Below are 26,378 nucleotides of genomic sequence, written 5' to 3' on the forward strand. Positions count from 1 at the left end.
TTTAGATCTTCTGCCCATTTTTGGATGGGGTTGTTTGTTTTTTTGGTATGGAGCTGCAGAAGGTGTTCATAAATTTTGGAGATTAATCCCTTGTCAGTTGATTCACTTGCAAAGATGTTCTCCCATTCTGTGGGTTGTCTTTTTGTGTTGTTTAGGGTTTCCTTTGCTGTGCAGAAACTTTGAAGTTTGATTGGGTCCCATTTGTTTATCTTTGTTTTTACTGTTATGACTCTAAGAGGTAGATCTGAGAAGATGTTGCTGTTGTTTATGTTGGAGAGTGTTTGGCCTACATTTTCCTCTAAGAGTTTTGTAGTGTCTGGTCTTACATCTAGGTCTTTAATCCATTTGGAGTTTATTTTTGTGTATGGTGCTGGGGAGTATTCTAATCTCATTCTTTTCCATGTGGCTATCCAGTTTTCCCAGCACCACTTATTGAACAGGCTGTCTTTTCTCCACTGTATATTCTTGCCTCCTTTGTCATAGATGAGTTGGCTGTAGGTGCGTGGGTTGAATTCTGGGCTCTCTATCCTGTTCCACTGATCTATATGTCTGTCTTTGTGCCAGTACCATATGGTTTTGAGGGCTGTTGCTTTGTAGCATAGTCTGAAGTCAGGGAGCCTGATTTCTTCCAGCTCTATTTTTCTTTTTCAGGATGTCTTTGGCTATTCTGGATCTTTTGTGCTTCAGAACAAACTTTAAAATATTTTGTTCGAGTTCTGTGAAAAATGTGCTTGGTAATTTGATAGGGATTGCATTGAATGTGTAGATTGCCTTAGGTAGTACAGTCATTTTGATAATATTGACCCTTCCAATCCAAGAGCATGGTATGTCTTTCCATCTATTTGTGTTATCTTTGATTTCTTTCATCAGTGGCTTGTAGTTTTCAGAGTATACATCTTTTGTCTCTCTCTTTTTTTTTTTTTTTTTTTTGTCTTTTTGCTATTTCTTGGGCCGACTCCCGCGGCATATGGAGGTTCCCAGGCTAGGGGTTGAATCAGAGCTGTAGCCACCGGCCTACGCCAGAGCCACAGCAAAGCGGGATCCGAGCCACGTCTGCAACCTACACCACAGCTCACGGCAACGCCGGATCGTTAACCCACTGAGCAAGGGCAGGGACCGAACCCGCAACCTCATGGTTCCTAGTCGGATTCGTTAACCACTGCGCCACGACGGGAACTCCTCATTTCTAATTTTATTGATTTGAATCCTCTCTCTTTTTTTCTTGATAAGTCTGGCTGAGGGTTTATCAATTTTGTTGGTCTTTTCAAAGAACCAGCTTTTTGTTTCATTGATCTTTTCTATGGTTTTCTTTGTTTCTATTTCATTGATTTCTGCTCTGATCTTTATGATTTTCCTTCTGCTAACTTGAGGTCTTGTCTGTTCTCTCTCAAGCTGCTTTAGATGTAAAGTTAGCTTGTTTATTTGAGCTTTTTCTTGTTTCCTGAAGTGGGCTTGCATTGCTATAAACTTTCCTCTTAGAAGGGCTTTTGCTGCATCCCATAGGTTTTGGAGTATCGTATCTTCATTGTCATTTGCTTCTAGGTATTTTTTAATTTCCTCTTTGATTTCTTCAGTGATCCATTGGTTGTTTGGTAGCATGTTGTTGAGTCTCCACGTGTTTGTGTTTTTTGCAGTTTTTTTCTTGTTGATTTCCAGTCATATAGCATTGTGGTCGGAAAAGATGCTTGACATCATTTCAATTTTCTTAAAGTTACTGAGGTTGGATTTGTAGCCCAGGATATGATCAATCTTAGAGAATGTTCCATGTTCACTTGAGAAGAATGTGTATTCTGTTGCTTTTGGATGAAATGTCCTATAAATATCTATTAAGTCCATCTGGTCTAATGCTTCATTCAGGGCCTGTGTTTCCTTATTGATTTTCTGTCTGGTTGATCTGTCCATTGCTGTAAGTGGGGTGTTAAAGTCCCCCACTATGATTGTGTTATTGTCGATTTCTCCTTTTAAGGTTGTTAGCAGTTGCCTTATATATTGTGGTGAAACTGTGTTGGGTGTGTAGATATTTAAAATTGTTATATCATCTTCTTGGATTGATCCTTTGGTCATTATGTAATGTCCTTTTTCATCCCTTAAAATATTCTTCATTTTAAAGTCTATTTTGTCTGATATGAGTATTGCTACCCCAGCTTTCTTTTGATCCCCCTTTGCATGAAATATTTTCTTCCATCCTCTCACTTTCAATTTGTATGTGTCCCTAAAAGTGAAGTGGGTCTCTTGAAGACAGCATATATATGGGTCTTGTTTTTGTATCCATTCAGCCAGTCTATGTCTTTTGGCTGGAGCATTTAGTCCATTCACATTTAAGGTAATTATTGATATGTATGTTCTTATTGCCATTTTATTAATTGCTTTGGATTTGTTTTTGTTGCTCTTTTTCCTTTCCTTCTTCTCTTGTTCTTTTCTGCCTATAGAAGTTCCTTTAGTATTTGTTGTTAGGCTGGTTTAGTGTTGCTGAATTCTCTCAGCTTTTGCTTATCTGTGAAGGTTTTGACTTCTTCAAATCTGAATGAGAGCTTTGCTGGGTAGAGTAATCTTGGTCGGAGGTGTTTTCCTTTCATCACGTTGAGTATATCATGCCACTTCCTTCTGGCCTGCAGCGTTTCTATTGAAAAATCTGCTGATAGCCTTATTGGGGTTTCCTTGTATGTTATTTGTTTCTTTTCCCTAGCTGCTTTCAAGATTTCCTCTTTGTCTTTAAGTTTGGTCAGTTTGATTAGTATGTGTCTCGGGGTGTTCCTCCTTGGATTTATTTTACATGGCACTCGTTGTGCTTCCTGGATTTGAGTGAGTGATTCCTTCCCCATGTTAGGGAAGTTTTCGGCTATTATCTCTTGGAATATTTTTTCTGTCTCCTTCTCTCTCTCTTCCCCTTCTGGCACCCCTATAATACAGATGTTGTTGCGTTTCACGTTGTCCCAGAGTTCTCTGAGACTCTCTTCATTTGTTTTCAATCCTTTTTCTCTTTTCTGTTCTGCATCCGTAATTTCCACTAATCTGTCCTCCACCTCGCTGATTTGTTCTTCTGCCTCCTGTATTCTGCTGTTAGCTGCTTCTAGGGAATTTTTTATTTCAGTTACTGTATTTTGCATCTCTTCTTGTTGAAGTTTTATATCTTGAATCTCTTTGCTCAGTGTTTCCTGTAAGTTATCCATCTTTGCCTTCAGTTTATTTCCAATGTCTTGCATCATCTTCAGCATCAACAGTCTAAAGTCTTTCTCCTGGAGGCTGAGAATCTCCTGATCACTTAGCTGGTTTTCTGGGTTTTTTTCTTTCTCCTTCACCTGAGTTATAGTTCTCTATCTTTTCATTTTTATAGGTTTTTGGTGTGGTGACCTTCTTACAGATAATAGAGTTGTAGCCTCTCTTACTTCTGATGTCTGCCCCCCTGTGGCTGAAGTCAGTATGGGGGCTTGGTGTAGGCTTCCTGATGGGAGGGGCTGATGCCTGCCCCTTGGTAGGAGGAGCCGATTCTAATCCCTCTGGTGGGTGGGGCTTAGTCTCTGGATGGGATTAGAGGCAGCTGTGTGCCTGAGGGGTCTTTAGGTAGCCTGTTTACTGAGGGGTGGGGCTGTGATCCCACCTGGGTTGTTGTTTGCCCTGGGGCTTCTCAGCACTGATGGGTGGGGCCAGATTTTTCCCAAAATGGCCACCTCCAGAGAAAGGCACTGCTGCTAAATATTCCCGAGAGCTTTGCTTTCAATGTCCTTCCCTCACAACAAGCTACGTTCACCCCTGTTTTCCCAGGATGTCCTCCAAGAACTGAGGTCAGGTTTGACCCAGATTCCTTTGGAGACTTTGCTTTGCCCTGGGACTCAGTGCACGTGAAAGTCTGTGTGCACCTTTTAAGAATGGAGTCTCTGTTTCCCCCAGTCCCATGGAGCTCTTGCACACAAGCCCCACTGGCCTTCAATGCCAGATGCTCCGGGGCTCTTTCTCCCTGTGCCAGATCCCCACACGTGAGTTTGATGTGTGGCTCAGAACTCTCACTCCTGTAGGTCCTTAATTTTTGATATAACATGATCAGTTTGTCACCAAGCAGGACCCTACAGGGCCTGCCCAGGAGAGACCTCTTAGTGTCCTCTGCCTGCCTCTCCTCTGTAGAAAAACTTCAGCCTCCTAGGCTATTGTAAGAGTTCCAACATTCCAAGTTCCAAAACCCACGCTGATGAACATCCTGGAGAAGATGGAGCCTCCCAGAGTTCCTAGGTAAGCCACCTGGAATGATGGAGAAGCATCAAGTGCCTCACATTCTCCCTGCTCTTCAAACCTCTGAGCGGGAAGTGGCAGTGCCTCCTATCAGCAAATTCTTATACAGGGAATTTTTAACATAAGTTATAACATAATACATATATTATATATCTTGCCTTTCCTCTTTAAGAATGTATTTTTGGATTTTTTCCTATTGTTGCATAAAGATGTCCTCATTCTTATTACGGCATAATACTCCATACTTAATTTATGTACTATTTATGTACCATTATTTATTCATCCATCCTCTGTTGATGAACATTAGGTTGCTTTTACAAACAGCACTGCCATGAATAACCTCCTATATGAGGTACTTTGCATAGAATCACCCAGAAAAATGCTGATGTCTTGCCATGTTATGTCACTATCAGTTGTAGTGTACATTACAAATCATTTGAATAAGAGAGAATGTAGCAGAGTGTGCACATTGTTGACTTAAAGATAATTTCTAAGGGATTTAATATTTTTCCTATATAATAATAATATCACTTTTGCTTTGTATTCCAAAGATGCTTTCTTGCACAAGTGAGCAAGGAGAGCTGGATGTGCATAACCAGAGCCAGTTTCTCTGTGACCTTGTGGGACAGTGTCATGTGCATGACTGTGGTGCTGCAGATATGTAAATAACTGACCACATTAAATTATGCTGATAACCAGTATAACTTAAGACTCAAAACCTAGGAAAGGATCTTCCACTTCTTGGGGATAAAAAGCTATTTTCATCTTTTTTTCAGAGATCTGAGAGCAAAGGAAATCAGAAATGGTGATGGTACTGGTGACACTGAGGTCTGCAAGTGATGGGGGAGGACTCAGTGAGGGCCACGCCCTTCTCCATTATGCTCTTCCAGCATCACAGGAAGAGTCAGATGGGGAGGTGACAGCAACCAGCCTAGAGGCCCTCCAGGCCAGGGAGCTAGCAGTATTCATCCCAAGGTTTGCACAGCAATTCATTTCCAAATTTCCAAATTTCCAAAGAAGCTTTGCATATAGCCTCACTGGCTCTCACCAGAAAATCCCACAGGCTGGGGCAAGCAAGGCTTACCAAGCATTACAGAGGAGCAGCTGAAGCTTAGTGAAGTTCAGTGATTTCTAAGACACAGTAAATGGTGATGGAGCTGGGCTGGAGCCCACCTACTGTATCCCTTCCCCAAGCTCCTGTGCAGATCTCAGTCTATTAATTGACACATCCTCCCTTAGAGACTCAAACTTTGGCATGTAAATATATCCAATGTTGAAGCCAATAACACCATCAGTGGTAAATATGTTGTGAGTTAATTTACTTAAGAAAGAGTTCCAATTCCCTTCCTCAAGGCTTGTGTTTCTTACATGAGATCAAGACATACATTCATGATTGGACAAAAAAGGGGGAGTTTACCAAGGTATGAATATCCCGGACACACAGAATTCCACATTTAGCTATTGTTATGAGCCACAATCCATGTGGAGACAAGGAGAGCATTCCAGATCCGTATTGTTTGCTTTGTACTTTTTGGTATGGCTTAAGAATGCAAACACCACCATGTTCCTGCTAATCAAAGAAAATGACCACATTATAGGAAAGATCAGGGGAGCAGCAATTTGGGATTTAAGGTTGTGCATATATGAACAGATTCAAACCTGAAAATACTGTCATTGGAAATAAACTGACAAATTATAAAGTGGGCACTTTTTTTTTTTTTTTTTTTGGTCTTTTTAAGGCTGCACCTGCAGCACATGGAGGTTCCCTGGTTAGGGGTCTAATTGCAGCTATAGCCGCCAGCCTACATCACAGCCACAGCAATGCAAGATCCAAGCCACGTCTGTTATCTATACTACAGCTCATTCATGGCAATGCCGGATCCTTAATCCACTGAGCAAGGCCAGGGATCCAACTCTCAACCTCATGGTTCCTAGTCAGATTCATTTCCACTGCGCCACGATGGGAATGCAACATTTTTTATCTTTGATTGCAAATAAAAGTTCATTTCAGCCAACTAAGAAAAAGTCTTCTTCGTATGTTAGCTACCACTAAAAATCCCACCCTAAAACTTACTATCTTTTTTTTACTAACCCTTTGCATATACCCCTCCCTGTGCTCCAGTCAGAATAAATATAGTCAACATTCCCCCATGTAGGTCATGTATTCCCTCCTTAAAGCCTCCGCACATGTTGAGACTTTTGTCTGAAATGCCCTTCCCCACCCCATCCCCAGCAATTTAGCAACCCCAAAGCAGCAATCCCACCTCCCCGCTAAGACTGTATACAATACCTGTTCATGTTTAAATCTGACCTATTCTTTAAAGTCCAGTGCCTCTAGGAAGCTTTTCTTGAATCCTCCTTACCATAAACCATTTCTTCCATCTGAATGTCTCTCTCTCATACCTTGCTGACATTGGCTACTCTGGGAGAGAAGGCCTTTGATTAAAGGATTTAGAAAGAAAGGGTGGTTGATAATCTGGGTCAGTATATGTAGCAGGAAAGGACATGATGTGGGAGAAGTTTGAAAAGTGTGTGATGAAAGGATTCCAGAAATATAGTTTAAGTATTTTGTGCAATTTTTTTTAGGGCTTGAGTACAAAGTTCCACTGAAAATCATCAATCCTGTAGCTCCCGACACCTTTAAAATAGATTTTCTAGAGATAGATTTTTTAAAAATATTTTTAAAAGGCACTAAACTAATATTGTGTTATCTACATGTTTATCTGACCAGTATGATGTATGTGGCACAAGTGTGAGGTTGATCAAATGTATTTTATGATGAATTAAATCATGCTAGTATATATATAAGTCAAAGAAGTTTCAGTTCTACAGTAAAGGCATTTGATAACTGGACTTGAGTGTTAAAGCATGGATCATGTCTAAATAATACAATGTGTCACTCGATTGCTAAGAAAAATGATAAGTTTTGCATACTTTTTCAGGAAGAAGATAGCTGCAGATGTATGGCACTTGATTACAGAAGCCATATATTCGGTTACTTTGAAAATTCAAGACTGCAGAGGACAGAGTGTGCTCTATCTCATACACAAACTTATGAATTAATTCATCTCTCAGCCTCCCTCGTTCATCAGCAAAGCTTGCAGAAACTGTAGGATTTGGGAAAGAACAGAGATCATTTCTACCATATATTTGTTTTTTTAATTATTGTGAAAACTATAAAAAAGCAAAATAAAAATGTTCAATTAATGCAGAGGCTATTAGGATATAAAAATGATTTGAAAAGAACTTGGCTCCATTAAAATACTTGAGTATCAAATGACTGATGATGAGTAAAATATCTTTTATAAGGCCTTGGTTAATTTTATCAGTTAATAGAGATACAGCGTTAAAAGAAACCCAGATGGTCTAGAGAGCCTTAATGAAGACATAAAAGTATTTTGAGATTTTCAACTTTCTTTTACTCCATAATTATATATTTTCAAAATAGCCACCCAGATATATTTGTTATCTAAAACACATGAAGTATTTATTTTATGAGACCTTTTTATTCAGAAGGATTTCTTTATGATTTTATCAGTGAAAGTAACTACACAATAACCTATCTGAATTGGACTATGTATATTTAAAGTTACAAAAAAGAGACATCACAAAGATGACAAACCAATTTGATAAAAGTGACAGTCAATCCTGTTTTTTTTTTTCTGATAATAGGACAGATTCATATGAATGACAGGACCTAGAAGGAAGTCCACATTTCACAGTATTTAGTAGACACATCAATTTCTCTTTGAAAGATATACAAAAGTAGTGGCCATTTTAACCTCTTCACATGTTAAAAAAAAATGCTATCGTCAGAAAAGAAGGAAAAAAGGAAAGAAAAGAAAGAAAGAAAAAGCTGTAGCAACTACTTAATTGAGCACCCAGAACAGAATTGAGTGCTCATTTTTTCTTTACCTTGTGGTATTATTTTAGGCAGAGTAAATATTTCCAGTCTGCTTCTTCCTGTATCTGGAAGTGGGTAAAGGACCATCACTTTCACTATGTCTTTTTCCAAAAGAGACACTGTGGATATTTGCAAAATACCTTTGCCGATCTCTGCGAGCAAATGGAAATCAACACCACAAGTAGTTGTTTAGTTTATAGAATCTTTCATATTCCCAGGTAAGATATCACATTATAGAAATGCCTTCACTAAATCTTTAGATCCAAATGTATTTACTGGATATTTAAGTGACCTTTAAACATAAGTGATGGTAACATTTTTGATGAACAGATAGGGGCTTCTTCCCATTAGATGCTTGTGTTGGTAGATTCAATCCAACTTAGTTGGACTCAGCTTCTTTCCCAGACAGGGAGGCCTTCAGAGTCTGCCCTGTCCACCCAACTTGGCAGCCACGTGCATGCTCTGGACCCTTGGAAGTCCACTCCAGCCATCTGCCCACTGCTGATACTGGATGAACTCAGGTATCAGTGTTCTTTGCATCTGTAGTCAAGGTATTGAAGAAATGGTGGGACTACACATGCCTTTATGAGTTTGCCCTCCAGAAACTCAGTTAATCCACCTCTGTAAGGTGCCTTGCCTGGGACCCACCTTGGACTCTTTCCAGATTAACTACTGCCATTCTCCACAGGGACTGTTCTACCTGTCTACTTTCCCAGGCCCCATCTCAGCCCTTCCCCTCAGATGTCCAATGGATGACCTTTGCTTACTTAACAAGGAACACAGAGAACATCTGACACAATTTTTTTAATTACTCAATGAATTTATTACATTTATAGTTGTATAATGATCATCACAATCCAATTTTATAGGATTTCCAACCCACAACCCCAGTGCATCCCCACCCCCCAACATGTCTCCTTTGGAAATCATAAGTTTTTCAATGTCTGTGAGTCAGTATCTGTTCTGCAAAGAAGTTCAGTCTGTCCTTTTTTCAGATTCCACATGTCAGTGAAAGCATTTGATGTTGGTGTCTCATTGTATGGCTGACTTCACTTAGCACGATAATTTCTAGGTCCATCCATGTTGCTAAAAATGCTGGTATTTCGTTCATTTTGATGGCTGAATAATAATATTCCATTGTATATATGTACCACATCTTCTTGATCCACTCTATCTATGGGCATTTAGGTTGTTTCCATGTCTTGGCTATTGAAAATGGTACTGCAGTGAACATTGGAGTACATGTGTCTTTGCGAGTCGTGGTTTTCTGTGGATAGATGCCCAGGAGTGGGATTGCTGGATCAAATGGTAGTTCTATTTTAAGTTTTCTGAGGAAGCTCCATACTGTTTTCCACAGTGGTTGCACCAATTTACAATCCCACCAACAGTGTGATAGGGTTCCTTTTTCTCCACACCCTGTCCAGCACTTATTGTTTGTAGACTTGTGGATGATGGCCATTCTGGCTGGTGTAAGGTGGTACCTCCTAGGGGTTTTGATTTGCGTTTCTCTAATGATGAGTGATGTTGAACATCTTTTCATGTGTTTCTTGGCCATCTGTATGTCCTCTTTGGAGAACTGTCTGTTTAGATCTTCTGCCCATTTTTGGATGGGGTTGTTTGTTTTTTTGGTACGGAGCTGCAGAAGGTGTTCATAAATTTTGGAGATTAATCCCTTGTCAGTTGATTCACTTGCAAAGATGTTCTCCCATTCTGTGGGTTGTCTTTTTGTGTTGTTTAGGGTTTCCTTTGCTGTGCAGAAACTTTGAAGTTTGATTGGGTCCCATTTGTTTATCTTTGTTTTTACTGTTATGACTCTAAGAGGTAGATCTGAGAAGATGTTGCTGTTGTTTATGTTGGAGAGTGTTTGGCCTACATTTTCCTCTAAGAGTTTTGTAGTGTCTGGTCTTACATCTAGGTCTTTAATCCATTTGGAGTTTATTTTTGTGTATGGTGCTGGGGAGTATTCTAATCTCATTCTTTTCCATGTGGCTATCCAGTTTTCCCAGCACCACTTATTGAACAGGCTGTCTTTTCTCCACTGTATATTCTTGCCTCCTTTGTCATAGATGAGTTGGCTGTAGGTGCGTGGGTTGAATTCTGGGCTCTCTATCCTGTTCCACTGATCTATATGTCTGTCTTTGTGCCAGTACCATATGGTTTTGAGGGCTGTTGCTTTGTAGCATAGTCTGAAGTCAGGGAGCCTGATTTCTTCCAGCTCTATTTTTCTTTTTCAGGATGTCTTTGGCTATTCTGGATCTTTTGTGCTTCAGAACAAACTTTAAAATATTTTGTTCGAGTTCTGTGAAAAATGTGCTTGGTAATTTGATAGGGATTGCATTGAATGTGTAGATTGCCTTAGGTAGTATAGTCATTTTGATAATATTGACCCTTCCAATCCAAGAGCATGGTATGTCTTCCCATCTATTTGTGACACAAACTTGACCTTAACTTTCTTATGCTGAATCTTGCATTTTCTCTGTTTCTTCCTATCTTCCCCATTCATTTCTTGACATTTTTGTAGGAACAAAATGAAACTTTCTCTTTCCATCTGTGATTTTGGGTCCATGCCTCCAATATTCTATCAGACCACGTGCTGTCAATTACCCTTTTAAAAGTTTCTTCTGTCTTTTATGGCCTCTCCTTTTCAGTTCTCAAGACTCTCCAATATTCAAATTAGGACCTTCCTTCAATCCTTCTTCCCCATCAGTTACCATGCAAACTAATTCTCTTTCCATGCAAACTTAGAACAGGAGTTGCTACTTACTGACTTCCTTTTCCTCTTTGTCCCTCTGTTACAAAGGAGTAGCTCTCCCAGGGCTCACACACTGATTGCCTCATCACAGCCCTTACCTCACTTGGACTTCTGCCACCATCCACCCCTTTATGCAGCCTTCCTTCTTTAAGCTCTTCCTAAAGGTAGAGACTCTCAATTCTCTTATTACTCTGCTCCATCCTTAGTTTTCTTCACTGCCTTGTCCTCCTCTGTCCACAACTTCAAAGTAAGTAGCTTTTCCCATCCCACATTCTGACCAACCAGCTATGTTAAAAAATGGCATATTTTTGCAGGACTTTTACCCATCCTAAGGTTAGACATAGGGCCTACTACACTCCATGTCATCTAATTTACATATTTGGGTTACCTGTTTGATTTCATTAAGCAATTGGGTTTTCTTTTACTCTGTCTTATGCCATATCATCTGCTTCCATGATTTCAAGATCAGAATTCTATTATTAAACTTTGAACTACAAGTATCCATTTCCAAACTTATGCTAAAAATACCCAAATGAAGAGTTTATTGGCTTCAAATCTACAGGAGCTTGTTAGCTCACCATATCCCTTAATATTCATAACTTTCTTTTTTCTTGAGATTTTACTGCAATTGATGATATCACAGACTTCCACTATTCAGGCTAGAAACTTTGGAGTTGTTGTGGATCCCTCCCTTTCACACATAGTCAAATATCAAATCCTACCAACCCCATCACTCTTAGCTGTCCCCTCCTTTCTCTCTCTGTGACTGCTGCATGGGCTTGTACACTATGGATAATAGCACAAGCCCTGAAGCCAATATTCCTGAGTTTGAGTCCTGGCTCCAGCACTAACCACCTACATGGCTTTGAGCAAATCTTAACCTCACTGTGCCTCAATTGCCTTATCTTTAAATTGGGCATAACAGTAGTCTCTATCTCATAAAAAATTGTCTGTAAGAATTAAATGAATTAACACATGCCAAATACCTAGAACACTACCACATGGTAAGGAATCCCTCAATAAATGTTGGATATTATTATGATTAATATCATATCTTTCCTGAGTTATTATAATAGCTTCCTAACCATATTTTTTATTCCATTCTTTTGCCTTTCTGCTCCAGCCTTCACAGTGATTCTAGAGTTGTCCTCTAAAAAACCAAGTCGAATCACACCAGCCCCATCTTGAAAATATCTGATGATGTGTCATTAACTACAGAACAAAGTCCAGACTCCTTGGAATGATGTTCAAGCAGCTCTACCTTCTTTCAGATTTTGTCACCATGATCAGCATCTAATAAACTCTTCTATTTACCTGTTACGCCAGACTTCTTACCATTCTAACTGCCTTTGTTCAGACTTATCGAAAGTTAGAATATTAACTAGCCCCATCCTCCACTATTTACATCATTGGAAAATTCGCCCCCAGTCCTCTGAGCACACTTTTCACCTCTGCTCCTTTCCTCACACCTGGCCCTGAGCCTCCATGGCACTCTGCTATTCCTCCTCCTCCACTACCCTGTCTCCTTGACCTTTCCCTGCTCCCACAGGGCCTACGTTCAGCACTTTATATCTGGTAGGCACTCAATTTTTAAAAATCAATACATGGATTTTAAAATACATTTTGTGGAAAAATATACTTAACGTATTTGGTATGTAAAGACAGAGAGAGAAAAGTATCAGTTCTTATCATTCATTACCTAAATGCTACTTTGCTTACCAGATATGAGGTTTACCTGGGCATTTTGATGCATATTACCGAAAAAAGCTGGATATCATTTTGTTTAAAAAGGAAACTTTAAAGATGCATGATTCAAAACTTTCTTCATATATCTTAATTTTGAACAGAGATCAAATACTATTTTAAAAATATTTCAGGGATAAACTAACTCATTTTCCCTTTGTAGCAACATTAGAAACATTTAGCCATTTCATTAATTCATTAACTGATTCAAGAAGATTTATTTAACATCAACTATGTACCAAGTAGACATATTAAAACCTCTAAATACGATGTGGGAATTCTCCTAAGTAACTTTGAACAGTGATTTAAATGTTTCTGTTTTAGAAAACATGCTACAAATAATTGTTTCACTATAGTCCCACTTTCACAACTTTAAATTCTTTAGAATAAAGTGACCAATATTTTAAGTTAATAAGCATTCTGTGTAGTACCTATGAATCCAAGAATCTGAAATAAGCTTGAGGGTTTGGCATTGATAACAAAGATATATCCTTCTGATGTTCCAACTAATAGATACATTCCTCTCTGGTCATACCTAGAAAAGAAAAAAATCTGATTATCAGATTCTACTTATTTTACTAATAAGATGGTAAACAAATTTATTGAATGACACCATGGAGATATATTCAAAACTATTATTTTTATAGATTGTGATTTTTAATATTATAAAAAGGGAGGTGATTATATATAAATGTAATCATTACCTTCTAGGCTAATTCTGTTTCCCAATTGCAATTTACAAGTACCCAGTCAAGAAGATTTACTAAAGCTGGGCAACTATTTCGTCACAAGTGAATGAAATACGACAGCAGAGCTTTCTTGATACTGCAAGTGGAAATAAGCAATTCTCAATTTAGTGATGAGTGGAACACTGAATACCTTCAGTACCAGTCCTGGCAGGAAGAATGTAGTGAAATGTCTATACCTTCATCAAATTAGAAAACAGTGGGAAATGCAAATTAGGGTATGAAAGAAAAATCTGAGAGAGGAGAAGCACCAAAAAATATGGTACAGAGGAGCAGAATGTAAATGGAAAGAGATTACAGATCCTTCCCCACTGAGCTGGAGGCAGCAGAGCTTGTAAGAACAACACAGAGAGTAGAAACACAGCTCCTCCAGACACTAGCTGAGTAATCTTGGGCAAATCCTTCTCTTAACTGCTCTGAACCTAGTTTATCTCACTTGTGAAATAGGGACAATCTTCCAGATGTGCAGCAAGTGTCACACTAAATAAGCTGCAATGTGTGATAGCACCTCATTCTGTAAAGCAGGGCATAAATGTCATTTCTTATTAATACTTACTATTATGATACATTAACAAAAGAAGTAATAATAGTAAGTCCAAATCCACTGTCTCTATTCTATCTTCTTATAAGCACTGCCTCAAAAAATTTGAAGTCATCTAAATGTCTGTCAATATACTTCTTTTTTTTGTTTGTTTTTTTTTTTTTTTTGGCCACATCTGTGGCAGGCAGAAGTTCCCAAGGACTGAACCTGTGCCCCACAGCAGGATCTGAGCCACAGCAGTGACAATGTCAGATCCTTAACTCGGTGAGCCATCAGGGAATTCCCAATATACCATCTTTTAAAAATTATGATATAGTCATATAATGGAATACTTTGGGGCTGTAAAAAAAAAAAAAGAATGAGGAAGGTCTCCATGTGTTGATAGAAGATTTTCTCAAAGATATACCATTAAGTGAAAAAAATCAAGGTGCAGAACCATGTGGTTTGCTGCCCTTTAAGAGCGAAGGCAATGACTCAGGAGCCCAACTACCTGGGTTCAAATGCTAACATTTGCCATTTATCATGTGTGTGATATTAATTATTTAAATTCTTTGTGCATCATCTTCTTTATCTGTAAAATGGAGACAATAAGAATATCTATCTCATGAAGTTAATACAGCAGAAGTTCCTGGCACATGCTAAGTACTTGATAATTATTCATGTAATTAAAAGTACTTATCCTCTTGCTTGTTTGTGGATAAATATCTCCAGAAGAAGATATGAGAAATTGGTAAACAGCTGCCTCCTCCAGGAAGGAGAACTGGGTATTTGGGGACAAGGGTGGGAAACTATACTATACACTCCTCTATACTTCTTGAATGTTGATCTGAGTCAATACACTAACTTTCAAAACAACACAGATAAAACTTAAAAGAAATCAGGGGAGTATCTGTCATGGTGCAGCGGAAACAAATCTGACTAGGAACAATGAGGTTGAAGGTTTGATCCCTGGCCTCCCTCAGTGGGTTAAGGATCTGGTGTTGCCATGAGCTGTGGTGTAAGTTGCAGACGAGGTTCAGGTCTGGCATTGCTGTGGCTCTGGCATAGGCCGGCAGCTACAGCTCCAATTAGACCCCTAGCCTGGGCACCTCCATATGCTGCTGGTATGGCCCTAAAATAGAAAAAAAAGAAAAAAAGAAATCAGGGCTTCACTAGAATTCTCAAGACAGGCTGGACAAAGTTGGCTGCCAGAAGCAGGCAGTACTTACAGGAGGTGCTGCACTGGAGATTCAGAGAGAAAGGCCTTGTGAACTGCCTGAGGGGATTCCACATTCCGGACATCAAGGAAGTGGACAAAACCATCCTTGGTCCCCACGGCCGCAGAGAGGGAGGAGGGAGAGCAAGCCAGAACTGTTGCCTGTTTAAATAAGTGCAAAGCAGAAACACATTCACAGATATAGAAGACAAACTTGTGGTTTCCAAAGGGGAAAGAGAAGGGGGGAGGGGCAGGTTAGTAGTGTTAGGGGTGGGGTTAAGAGATACAAACTATACATATAAAACAGATAAGCAACAATGGACAAGGGTAGACTGTACAGCATATGGAATTTTTATTTATTTATTTATTTATTATTATTTTTTTTTTTTGGCTGCAGCCAAGGCATGTGGAAGTTCTCAGGCTAGGGGTCAAATCGGAGCTACAGCTGCCAGCCTACACCACAGACACAACAACATGGGATCCAAACTGTATCTTCAACCTACACCACAGCTCACGGCAATGCTGGATCCTTAACCCACTGAGCGAGGCCAGGGATCGAACTCTAGTCGAGTTCATTAAACACTGAGCCACGAAAGGAACTCCCTAGCATAGGGAATTATACCCACTATCTTGTAATAACCTTAATGGATTATAATATACAAAAATATTGAATCGTACACTTGAAAATAACACAATATTTTAAATCAACTATACTTCAATATAAACAAATAAAATAAAATAAGCCCTCAGGTGCTCAACTTTACTGCACCAGAAAATGAAACCTATTCTCTACACATAAGAATTCTACAGTTTATTTGAAAAGCCTGCAGAATAAGAAGAGTGGCAAGTGTCATGTGGCATTAAAAAGTATACACTCAACATTTTTGAGATAATCAACTACATAAGAAGTTACAGGAATCTGCATATCAGAATCTTTTATGCTAAAACTAGAATGATAAAAATACAAGGATATTTCTTGAACTTTAAACCATGATTTCATTTTTATCCCTAAATGATTGTAAAATGATTACACCCAATAATAATGAAAAAATAAAATAAATTTAAAATACATTCTGAGCATCTTTTAGATATTTTTATAGAATGTTAGTAATTTTTAAAATCAGCATTCCTCTGCTGGATAATGGTAGATCTTGGGACGCTGGTATGACCGAGGAAGACTTAAGAAAATAACTATATCACTGAACCATGTAGCATGCCACCAAAGAAAGTCATCACAGATTCCTGCTTATCTCACAGTCATTTACGGAAGATGATGTCTGAGAGAATAAATGTGTTGTCATGATACTTAAGGAATCAGATTCATTCCTCTATAGGTGTCACCAACAAAGTCCACTGAAGTCCCCAGGAAACATAAGGTGGAATCCAGGTGATAAGGTAAGGTATAACCTCTTCTTTGTGCTTAGTCTAGTTTCACCTGCCCATAGGGTACAGTGTGCAGAGGCCTCGAACTGGGCATTTCAGACCAGAGTTCCTAGAGTAAAACGGCTAGGACACCTCGGCTTGGTGGCCACATGGAGAAGCGCTGCACAGGACACCCCAATTCAAGATGGCTTTAGGCAGGTCCACAGAAGCTGCAATCATTGTGTGAGAACTCTGCCCCACCCTGCTAGGCTAGGGAGAACCCTATAAGGCAGCCCAGCCCATCCACTGTCAGGCGAGCATGTGCTCTAGAGAAGAGGCTTGCCCTCTCCATTCTTTGATCAAAGAATAAAACTTTCCTTTGCTTCTGAACCCAGCTTGACCTTGCTCTATTGGCATGAGCAGCACCAGAGAGGAGGAACCCTGTTGAGAATGCCTCAAAAGGACTGGCAATATAATTACACTTTGTAGGTTGCTTTGAATAAAGTAATGAAACATTAGAACTAGAAAAGATCTTAAGAGAGCATCATTTTTTAGACTAGAAAATAGAGGCCAAGAAAAACATAGCGATTTGTGCCAGGATCCAGTAGCCAGTAACCTAGCTCAGAGGACAACTCAGGTGTCCTGCCTCCAAAGTGGTAAGGCTTGGTTTACTGTGGCAACACTGGATCCTTCACCCACTGTGTCAGGCCAGGGATCTAACCTGCATCCCAGAGCTCCAGAGATGCCACTGATCCCACTGCACCACAGTGGGAACACCAAAATTCCTGTTTTTTTAACTGAAAGACTTAATGGGAGCTCTCAGTGTGTGTGTGTGTGTATGTGCGTTTCCTTAAAATAAATTGAAATTATCCTCCATTCTAGGGTAATAGTGGGCTAAGCTAAAAATGTAGAGTCATATTTGGAGGGGCATTATGTACCCTATCAGGTACCATCAAGGGAAGCACTAGTGTTCAGGATCCTTCCATCAAGATGGTAGGCAGGATTCTCTGAGGACCACTGCCTAAAATGTTCATGGGAAACAGAGTCCTGGGCACAGGCTGAGAGATCTGGCCTCAGCACTCTGGGACAATCCACTTATCAATTCCCCACTGGGCAGCAGAACCCTCTAGTAAGGAAAAACCAAACTCTCTCCCACATGGGCAGAACCACAGAAGTGTACAATGTCTTGTTTGGAGCTCAGTGAAGGGTTGTCTAATTAACTGTGACAGTTGTCCAAATGTCTTCCCTCTGGTCAAGCGAAGGGAAGATATCTGAAGCAGAAAGAGGGCCTTTTTGGTACCTATAATCCTCCTTAGCCATGAAGTGCAAAATAAGTCCTGATTATATAGAGCCTTGGGTAGGTTGATAACATATATATGTTTCTCATCTGGAAAAGGAGGTGTGATCAGATGAGCTTTAAGAACTCTTCTAGTTTTAGAAATTCTAACAGAAATGAATACATAATAATCTTTGTCACACAGAGTATGGGGGTTACACATATTCTTTTAGGTAAGAATTTTTATCTTTACTTTTTAGGATGAGTTTGGTTATCTCATTAAATTATATATCTTTCATATCTTATTATCCTCTTACATATAGAATGGTGTTTCATCTTGTTTTATAATTGAGATTTTCACTTATAATGGAGAAGAACTGTAACTTTACCTACTCCCAAGATCCATATCTTATCCAGAACTGTGTGAGATGGAAAACGATAATTTAATAAAAAATAGCAAAGCAGCAAAGCAGAAATGAATCTGACTAGGAACCATGAGGTTGCGGGTTCAATCCCTGGCCTCGCTCAGTGGGTTGAGGATCCAGTGTTGCCGTGAGCGATGGTGTAGGTCACAGACGCACTTCGGATCCTGCGTTGCTATGGTTGTGGTGAAGGCCGGTGGCTACAGCTCTGATTCGACCCCTAGCCTGGGAACCTCCATATGCCATGGGTGTGGCCCTAAAAAAACAAAAACACACACACACAAAAAAAAAAAAGAAAAAAGAAAAAAATAACATTACCATTGTTTCTTGGTCTTTTTATATTTTTTAATTATTATTTTATGTAAAATGCACTGTGAACATGGTAGAAAGAATGGTATCATGTTGTAGTAGGTTAGGGAGAGGTTTAGATGAGCAGTTGTGGTGGGACATCCAATATTCATATACATTTCTTCTGGAAAATTTCTTGAGTATCCATTGAGAAACCATCCTTCCTCTATTTTCAGGGTTGAATGTAAAAGATCTGGCTCCAATTTCCAGGGCTGATTTTTAAACCAATTAGCATTTCTCATTCTCCTATCCATAGTGATTAGTTCAAGAATATTTTTAAAACATAAAGAGATATTTACTAAGCCTTCTGAGAAAAGGAGAAATTTTTTTTTTTTTTTGGTCTTTTTAGGGCCACACCCATGGCATCTGGACGTTTCCAGGCTAGGGGTCGAGTAGGAACTGCAGCTGCTGGCCTACGCCACAGCCACAGCAATGCCAGATCCAAGTTGCATTTGTGGCTTACACTGCAGCTTGTGCCAACACTGGATCCTTAATCCCCCAGGGATTGAACTTGCATTCTCATGGATTCTAGTCATGTGTGTTATCACTGAGCCACAACAGGAACTCCCAGGAGAAATTTCTTTTCTCTTCTTCCTTCCACTGTTGGAAGCTTTCTTCCCTGATGATCTGATGTGAGGTTGACACCTGTAGCATTTGCATGCCACTAAATGAAGCCTAAGACAAAACTAAAGACACAGTATACAGGAGTTCCCGTCGTGGCGCAGTGGTTAACGAATCCGACTAGGAACCATGAGGTTGCGGGTTCGGTCCCTGCCCTTGCTCAGTGGGTTAACGATCCGGCATTGCCATGAGCTGTGGTGTAGGTTGCAGACGAGGCTCGGATCCCGAGTTGCTGTGGCTCTGGCGTAGGCTGGTGGCTACAGCTCCGATTTAACCCCTAGCCTGGGAACCTCCATATGCCGCGGGAGCAGCCCAAGAAATAGCAACAACAACAACAACAAAAGACAAAAAAAAAAAAAAAAAAAAAGACACAGTATACAGACAGAGAGAAAAACAAGATTCTTGGTAATATAATTTGAGTTGTTGGATCAAGCCACAGCTGAGGCCAGATAAGTTCTATACTTTATAGTTGATTAAGCTATTATATTTAACCCCTACTTTTTAATTTTTGGCTGATCAGAGTGGCAATTTTCTTTCTTTCCTAACTAATCCCCTAGAGGTCAGATGGGACCATTTATCTAGTTATGGCCAAGGGAATGTTTTATTTTTTGAGTAAAAGCACTTAATTGCTAATTCAAGACTCTCTAGCACTCTCCCCATACCGTGACACTGAGGAGCCTCCATCAACCTTGTTCCTGAGAGACCATGTGGAGCAGAGATCCTGTCAATCCACAACAAACTTACAGCACAAATGAGATACAAACCACTAGGGTTTCAGAAACAACGGCCACCATGGAAAAAATTGTTTTTTCCTATACACCAATATGGTACCTTATGTTCCACCCTCTGGGCTGAGGAATATACTTTATACACAAGAATTACTCTAAATATATAAGGTAAAAATGCAATAAGGCATCTGTAATGAGTATTTCCACAGATTATTGACACATGAATATAAGAAAGTTAGATTAGAATTCAATTTTTTAAAACATTCATTTATAAGGCATACTTACTGGGATTTTCAGATAAATCCTGCTGGCACACAAACCATCTTCTATATCCCAAATACAAACTTCCCCTGAAGCTGTGAGGGTCTGTAAAAGAAAGAAAAACTCAAATGGAAAAAAAGACTCTGCTACGGGAGCATATCTTTCTAGTATGTCAATCACTCTGATGATTTTAGTATAAAATTTCATCTTATGTGGACTATAATTACTTTTATAACCTCAATATCAATAGTTCTTATTTGAACAAAGATTAATGATTATCTTTAATACAATTTAAGTAACACATAATAACTAGATAGGATTAGAAAAGTGAAATAAATTTTTTTTCTGTGTAACAAAATTGGAAGTAAAAGTTAATTGGAAATTCAGTGAGGTTGTTGCCTAGTGAATAAGCCTAGAATAGAAAGCTATAATTGGTATTTTTAAAAATTAATAGGCTTTGCTTTTAATAGGAGTTATTATTATTAAATACCCTGTAAGCTGTAGGTTTTTTGTTTGTTTTTGTCTTTTTGTCTTTTCAGGGCTGCACCCATGGCATATGGAGGTTCCCAGGCTAGGGGTCTAATCGAAGCTACAGCTGACAGCCTATGCCATAGCCAGCAGGATCCAAGCTACAACTGCGACCTACACCACAGCTAAAAGCAACACCAGATCCTTAACCCACTGAGCAAGGCCATGGATCAAACCCACGTGCTCATTTGGGTTTGTTAACCGCTGAGCCATGGTGGAAACTCCTATAGGTTTTTTTATGGATGTTCTTTATCAACTTGAAGTTCCCCTCTATTTGTAGTTTTTTGAGAGGTTTTATAACTTTATTATTAATTATTGATTCATTTTCTTTAATAGATATAGGACTTATTCATATTATCCATTTCTCCTTACCTGAATTTTGGTAGATGGTATCTTTCAAAGAATTGGTCCATTTCCATTTGTATCCATTTGTATCTTTCAAATGCGAATTGGTTATCATATTTTTGGGCCTAGAGTTGTTCATAATACAGTTGGCCTTCTATATCTGCAGGTTCTGCATCTGCAGGTATAGAGGGCTGACTGTACTATGCCATTCTATATAAAGGACCTACTATTTGAGGATTTTGGTTCCACAAGGGGTCCTATAACTAAACCCCTCGGATACTGAAAGATGACTGTATTGTTTTATTATCCTCTTAATGTCCATGGGGCCAGTAGTGATGATCTCTCTTTGACTTTTTTTTTTTTTAGTTTTATTAGAGTATAGTTGATTTACAGTGTTGTGTCAATTTCGGCTGTATAGCACAGTGACCCAGTCATACATATATATATATATACATTCTTTTTCTCATATTATCTTCCATTGTGGTCTACGCCAAAAGACTGGACAGCCCCCTTTCATTTCTGATATTAGTAATTTGTATCTTCTCTCGCTCTCTCTCTTTCTTTTTCTTTAACACTGCTATAGGTTTATCAATTTTATTGATCTTTTTGAAGAACCAGCTTTTGGTTTCTTAGATTTTCTCTACTGATTTCCTACTTTTAGTTTCATTGCATTCTACTCTCATTTTTATTATTTCTTTTCTTCTGCTTACTTTGGATTTATTTTTTCTATTTCCTAAAGTGATAGGTTAGGTTATTGATTTTAAACATTCTTCATTTCTGATATATGTATCAAATGCTGTAAATTTCCTCTAAGCACTACATTCACTGCAAAATCACATTACTCGATATTTAGTTCAAACTTTTTAATTACTCTTGAGACTTCTTTGACTAATTTGTTATTAAAAGTGTTTACTTTCCAATTATTTTAGGGGTTTTCCAGTGATCTTTCTGATACTTCTAATTTAATTCCATGCAGCCTGAGAACACACTGTGTATAATTTATATTTCTTTAAAATGGTGAAGGTATATTTTATGACCAAGACTGTGATCTATTGTGGTGAACAATTCATGCAAGATTGAGAAGAATGTCTATTATGCTATCATTTGATGAGGTAGTCTATAGATGTCAACTAGACCCAATTAATGGTTATTATTAAATTCACCTATGATTTTGATCTTCTGCCTGCTAGTGATGTCTCTCTGAACAACTTCTTTTAACATTTCTCTCAAGGTAGTTCTGCTAGTGACAAATTCCCTTAATTTTTATTTGTCTGAGAAAGTATTTTTCCTTCACTTTTGAAGGATAATTTTGCTGAATATAGAATTCTAGGTTGGTGTTTTTTTTCTTTCAACACTTTAGGTAATTCACTCTACTCCTGCTTACTTGATTTTTGAAGAGAAGATCAATGTAATTCTTACCCTAGTTCCTTCAAAGGTAAGTTTTTTTCCCTTGGGGTTTTTTTCAAAAATTTCACTCTGTCTTTGTTTTTCTCTAGTTTGAATATGATAAGCTTGGGTGTAGATTTTTTTTGAAAATTTATCCTATTACTGTTCTCTGAGTTTCTAGGTCTGCAGTTAGTGTCATTTTGAAAAATTCTCAACCATTATTATTTCAAATATTTTCTCTGTTCCTTCCTCTCTTGCTTCTTCTTCTGGTATTCCTGTTATGTGTATGTTATACCTTTTGTAATTGCCCCATGTTCTTGGATATTCTGGTCTTTTATTTTCATTCTTTTTTCACTTTACATTTCAGTGTTGGAAGTTTCTATTGATATTTCTTCACACTTATTGGTTCTTTCCTTTGCCATATTCAGTCTACTGATGAGCCCACCAAAGGCATTATTCATTTCTGTTACAGTGTTTTTGATTTCTAATATTTCTTTTTTTTCTCTCTTAGAATTTCCATATCTCTGCAAATGTGGTGTCACTTTTGTTTTGTTTATGTTGTAACCCGTCATTCTTGCATATTATCCACTGTTTCCATAAGAGCCCTTAGTATATTAATTATAGTTGTCTTAAATTTCTGGCTTGATAATTACAGCACTTCTGCCATATCTGAGTCTCATGCTTGCTCTGTCTCAACTGTTGTTTTAGTCTTTTAGTATACCTTGAAATTTTCATTAAAAGCTGGACATGATATACTGGGTAAAAGGATCTGAATTACATAAGCTATAGATCGAAGTTTTATGTTTATCTGGCTAGGAGTTAGATTATGGTTACTGTTTGCTGTAGCTGAATGTACCAGAAGCTAAAATTTCCCCTGGTGTCCTTGTTTTCGGTCTGAAATATGCAGATTTTTTCATTGTAATCTCCCTGGTACTGGCTCCAGTGGTGGTTTCTACTTCTGGACTTCTGCTCCAGTAAGCCATGATTCTTTGTATCTATCTATAATTTGGGGACAATAGTTTTCCCTATTACCTAAATACTATGATAAGTCTAAGAGGAACAGTTAATTTTAAATTCATTCAGCTTTTTTTTCTTATTGCAAGGCTCTTTACACCCTGGACTGGAAACCAAAGGTTCATATTGTTCATTTTGACAGATAATTTTTACTCTTTCACAGGATCGAGACTGAAAGTAGTTGAAAGCAACTGCAATGTGATAACAATTTAAATTCTGTTTCCTGAATACTAGAGAGTGGGTAACATAAAAATGTGAATCAGGAGGTCCCGTCGTGGCGCAGTGGTTAACGAATCCGACTAGGAACCATGAGGTTGCGGGTTCGGTCCCTGCCCTTGCTCAGTGGGTTAAGGGTCCGGCGTTGCCACGAGCTGTGGTGTAGGTTGCAGACGCGGCTCGGATCCCGAGTTGCTGTGGCTCTGGCGTAGGCCGGTGGCTACAGCTCCGATTCGACCCCTAGCCTGGGAACCTCCATATGCCACAGGAGCGGCCCAAGAAATAGCGACAACAACAAAAGACAAAAAAAAAAAAAAAAAGAAAAAGAAAAAGAAAAGAAATGGCAAAAAGACAAAAAAAAAAAAAATTAAAAAAATTACTTAAAAAAAAAATGTGAATCAAGGGAGTTTCCATTGTGCCTCAATGGAAATGAGTTCAACTAGTAACCATGAGGTTGTAGGTTTGATCCTTGGCCTCACTCAGTGGGTTAAGGATCCGGTGTTGCCATGAGCTGTGGTGTAGGTTGCATATGTGGATCAGATCTGAATTGCTGTGGCTGTGTTGTAGGCTGGCAGCTACAGTTACAATTTGACCCCTAGCCTGGGAACCTCCATATGCCTCTGGTGCATCCCTAAAAAGCAAAGAAACAAACAAACAAAAAATGTGAATCAAGTATTTAAATCCTAAACATGAAAACCTTGTTTGGACCATTTTATTGAGTTAAAACAACCCTATGAATAGATGTAATTCTTATCAGAGAACATCTGGCAGAAAAATAACACAACCAAAACCTCAAGATCAGAAGAAACCTTAAGCACTACCTATTCCAGAGTCTATGTATTTTTTTAATTTTCTAGAATCCCCCAAATCTCAATGGACTTTTGATGAATCACATGAAAAGTGAAATATATTCTTGAGATCAACAAAAGGTAAATAGTTAAGCACCATAAAAAAACTTTCTTTTCTAAAGGTAGAGGGTGGGTTTTTTTTCTAAGTGGACTGAATATAGATTTTGCGCATGGCAACTCTTTCATTTTCATCTCTAGATGAGGCTGTATCACTCTGAAAGAGGTAAATACTAATAGTTTAAAAAGATTTGACAACTCATTAGCAATGAATGTGTTTTAAGATGGCTTGGAAAGCTTGGATAGTGAATACAAACAGGATGGCTCCTAAGTTTTAACTGCTTTGATTGTGTTCGGAGACAATATTATAAAGTCACAATATGATGATGTCATTCTAACGGGAAAGTAGATCCAATGATGGAAGTGATTGGCATTTTTACCTCACCTTCAAGAATACTCTCTGCCTCCTATTTGCAACAGGTTGCACATCAACTTCCAAAATCTCATCTTTAAATCATATTGTGAACAATAAAATATTCCTTACCATGCAGTATTCACTTCTTGGTGTGATAAAATCTGTTGCCTGAAATTTCCCATCACAAGCTTCCAGGATTTTTTCAAAGGTTGGCTCTTCACCAAAAGTATAAATATAAACAGATCCCTGTTAAATACATCAAAAAAGAAAAAAAATAATGCAATTGTTATGTGTGAAGTTCAACAAATATTTATTAAATGCTTACTGTGAGCAAGGCACTGTGTGGGAATTAGTGATAGGAAATTAGAGATAAACCCAGTAAGGCCCTGACCTTAAGGAACTTAAAATCTAGATGCTTGACTTGTTTCTTTATTGATAGGTTCATTTGCTCATCAATTAAAATAATAAAAATGGTTTTCTTCTTTTCTTCATTTCCAGGAATTTTTTTTAGGTTACAAAAGTGTAACAAAGCACTTTTTCCTGACTTCAAAAATAGTGTCTATTTATGCAGAAAATTTGGAAAAATGTAGAAAACCTGGACAGTTGTTAAGATGAAATAAATCTTATCACATACTAGACCAGGGTGGGCACTAATGAAAACTTTTAAGTAAACATTTGTGAAAATTGTAGAAGTGTGGCTGAAGCTATTATGTTATGACTTACCATTTTCACCAAATTCACCTCTCCAAAAAATCTATCCTGTATATTATGAATTTCTGCCAGGTAACTGTAATATGGTATGGCTGTTTAACCTAGAAATAAGAAGTCAGCCTTCAACTGATCATAAGATCTTCAAGTTTACCTGAGTTAAACATGGATAATTTTCTGTTTTTGTTTATCTAAAAAACACAACTTTGTAAAGTCTAAAATTTGGTAGGTATTTACTGATTTTACCTTAACAAATATTAAGAGGATATACTGTGCCAGGCATAGCTCTAGATGCCAGGGCTATGTCAGAAAGAGACAGATAACAGTTATCTACTCTCAGGCAGCTTACATTCTACTGGGAGATTTGGCAATAAATATCTAAATAATATATAGTTAGTTAAAGAGCAATAATCGTAAGAAGAAAAAAATAAAGCAAGGAAAGAGGATATGACATAGCAAAATAAGAGGGTAAAATTTTAAGCTGAGTGTTCAAGAAAGGTTCTACAGAGAATGTGACTTTAGCTAAAAAACTTGAAGGAAATGAGGAAAGGATTCATGTGGATTCTATGGGAAATGTATCCCAGATGGAAGGAACAGTCAGTGCAAACGCTCTGAGGGAGGAGTATGCCTGGTGAGTTTAAGAAAAGTGCATTATGACCAGCATGAGTAAAGCAGGGTGAACAAGAAGAGGAGAGAGAGAGAAGGCCATGGTAGGGAGTGGAGTTCACATGATGAAGGGCCTTGTAAAGTAGCATGAAGATGTGGGCTTTTACTTAGAATAACATGGGAAATCACTGA

At 38.4% G+C, this 26,378-nt stretch overlaps 1 protein-coding gene across 3 annotated transcripts in view; it reads right to left on the reverse strand.

Moving 5' to 3' along the window:
• CFAP43 (cilia and flagella associated protein 43) overlaps window positions 1-26,378 on the reverse strand; it is a 128,265-nt gene that overhangs the window by 44,574 nt on the left and 57,313 nt on the right. For 2 of the 3 annotated variants that reach the window (XM_084995350.1, XM_021072818.2), the window contains 7 exons: window positions 25,002-25,118; window positions 20,148-20,228; window positions 15,119-15,267; window positions 13,055-13,158; window positions 8,140-8,280; window positions 7,159-7,331; window positions 5,642-5,794 (listed from right to left, as the gene is read on the reverse strand). In XM_084995350.1, the coding sequence (XP_084851476.1) occupies window positions 5,642-5,794; window positions 7,159-7,331; window positions 8,140-8,280; window positions 13,055-13,158; window positions 15,119-15,267; window positions 20,148-20,228; window positions 25,002-25,118 (918 nt within the window). The remainder of the gene's footprint in view (window positions 1-5,641; window positions 5,795-7,158; window positions 7,332-8,139; window positions 8,281-13,054; window positions 13,159-15,118; window positions 15,268-20,147; window positions 20,229-25,001; window positions 25,119-26,378) is intronic. The other variant, XM_013983708.3, reaches the window with a different exon arrangement.

This window comes from Sus scrofa, chromosome 14 (genome assembly GCF_054392235.1).
Source record: "Sus scrofa isolate SSC_HxYL_T2T_F1_AM1 chromosome 14, Sscrofa_HxYL_maternal_Yorkshire_Landrace_v2.0, whole genome shotgun sequence".
NCBI lineage: Eukaryota > Metazoa > Chordata > Mammalia > Artiodactyla > Suidae > Sus > Sus scrofa.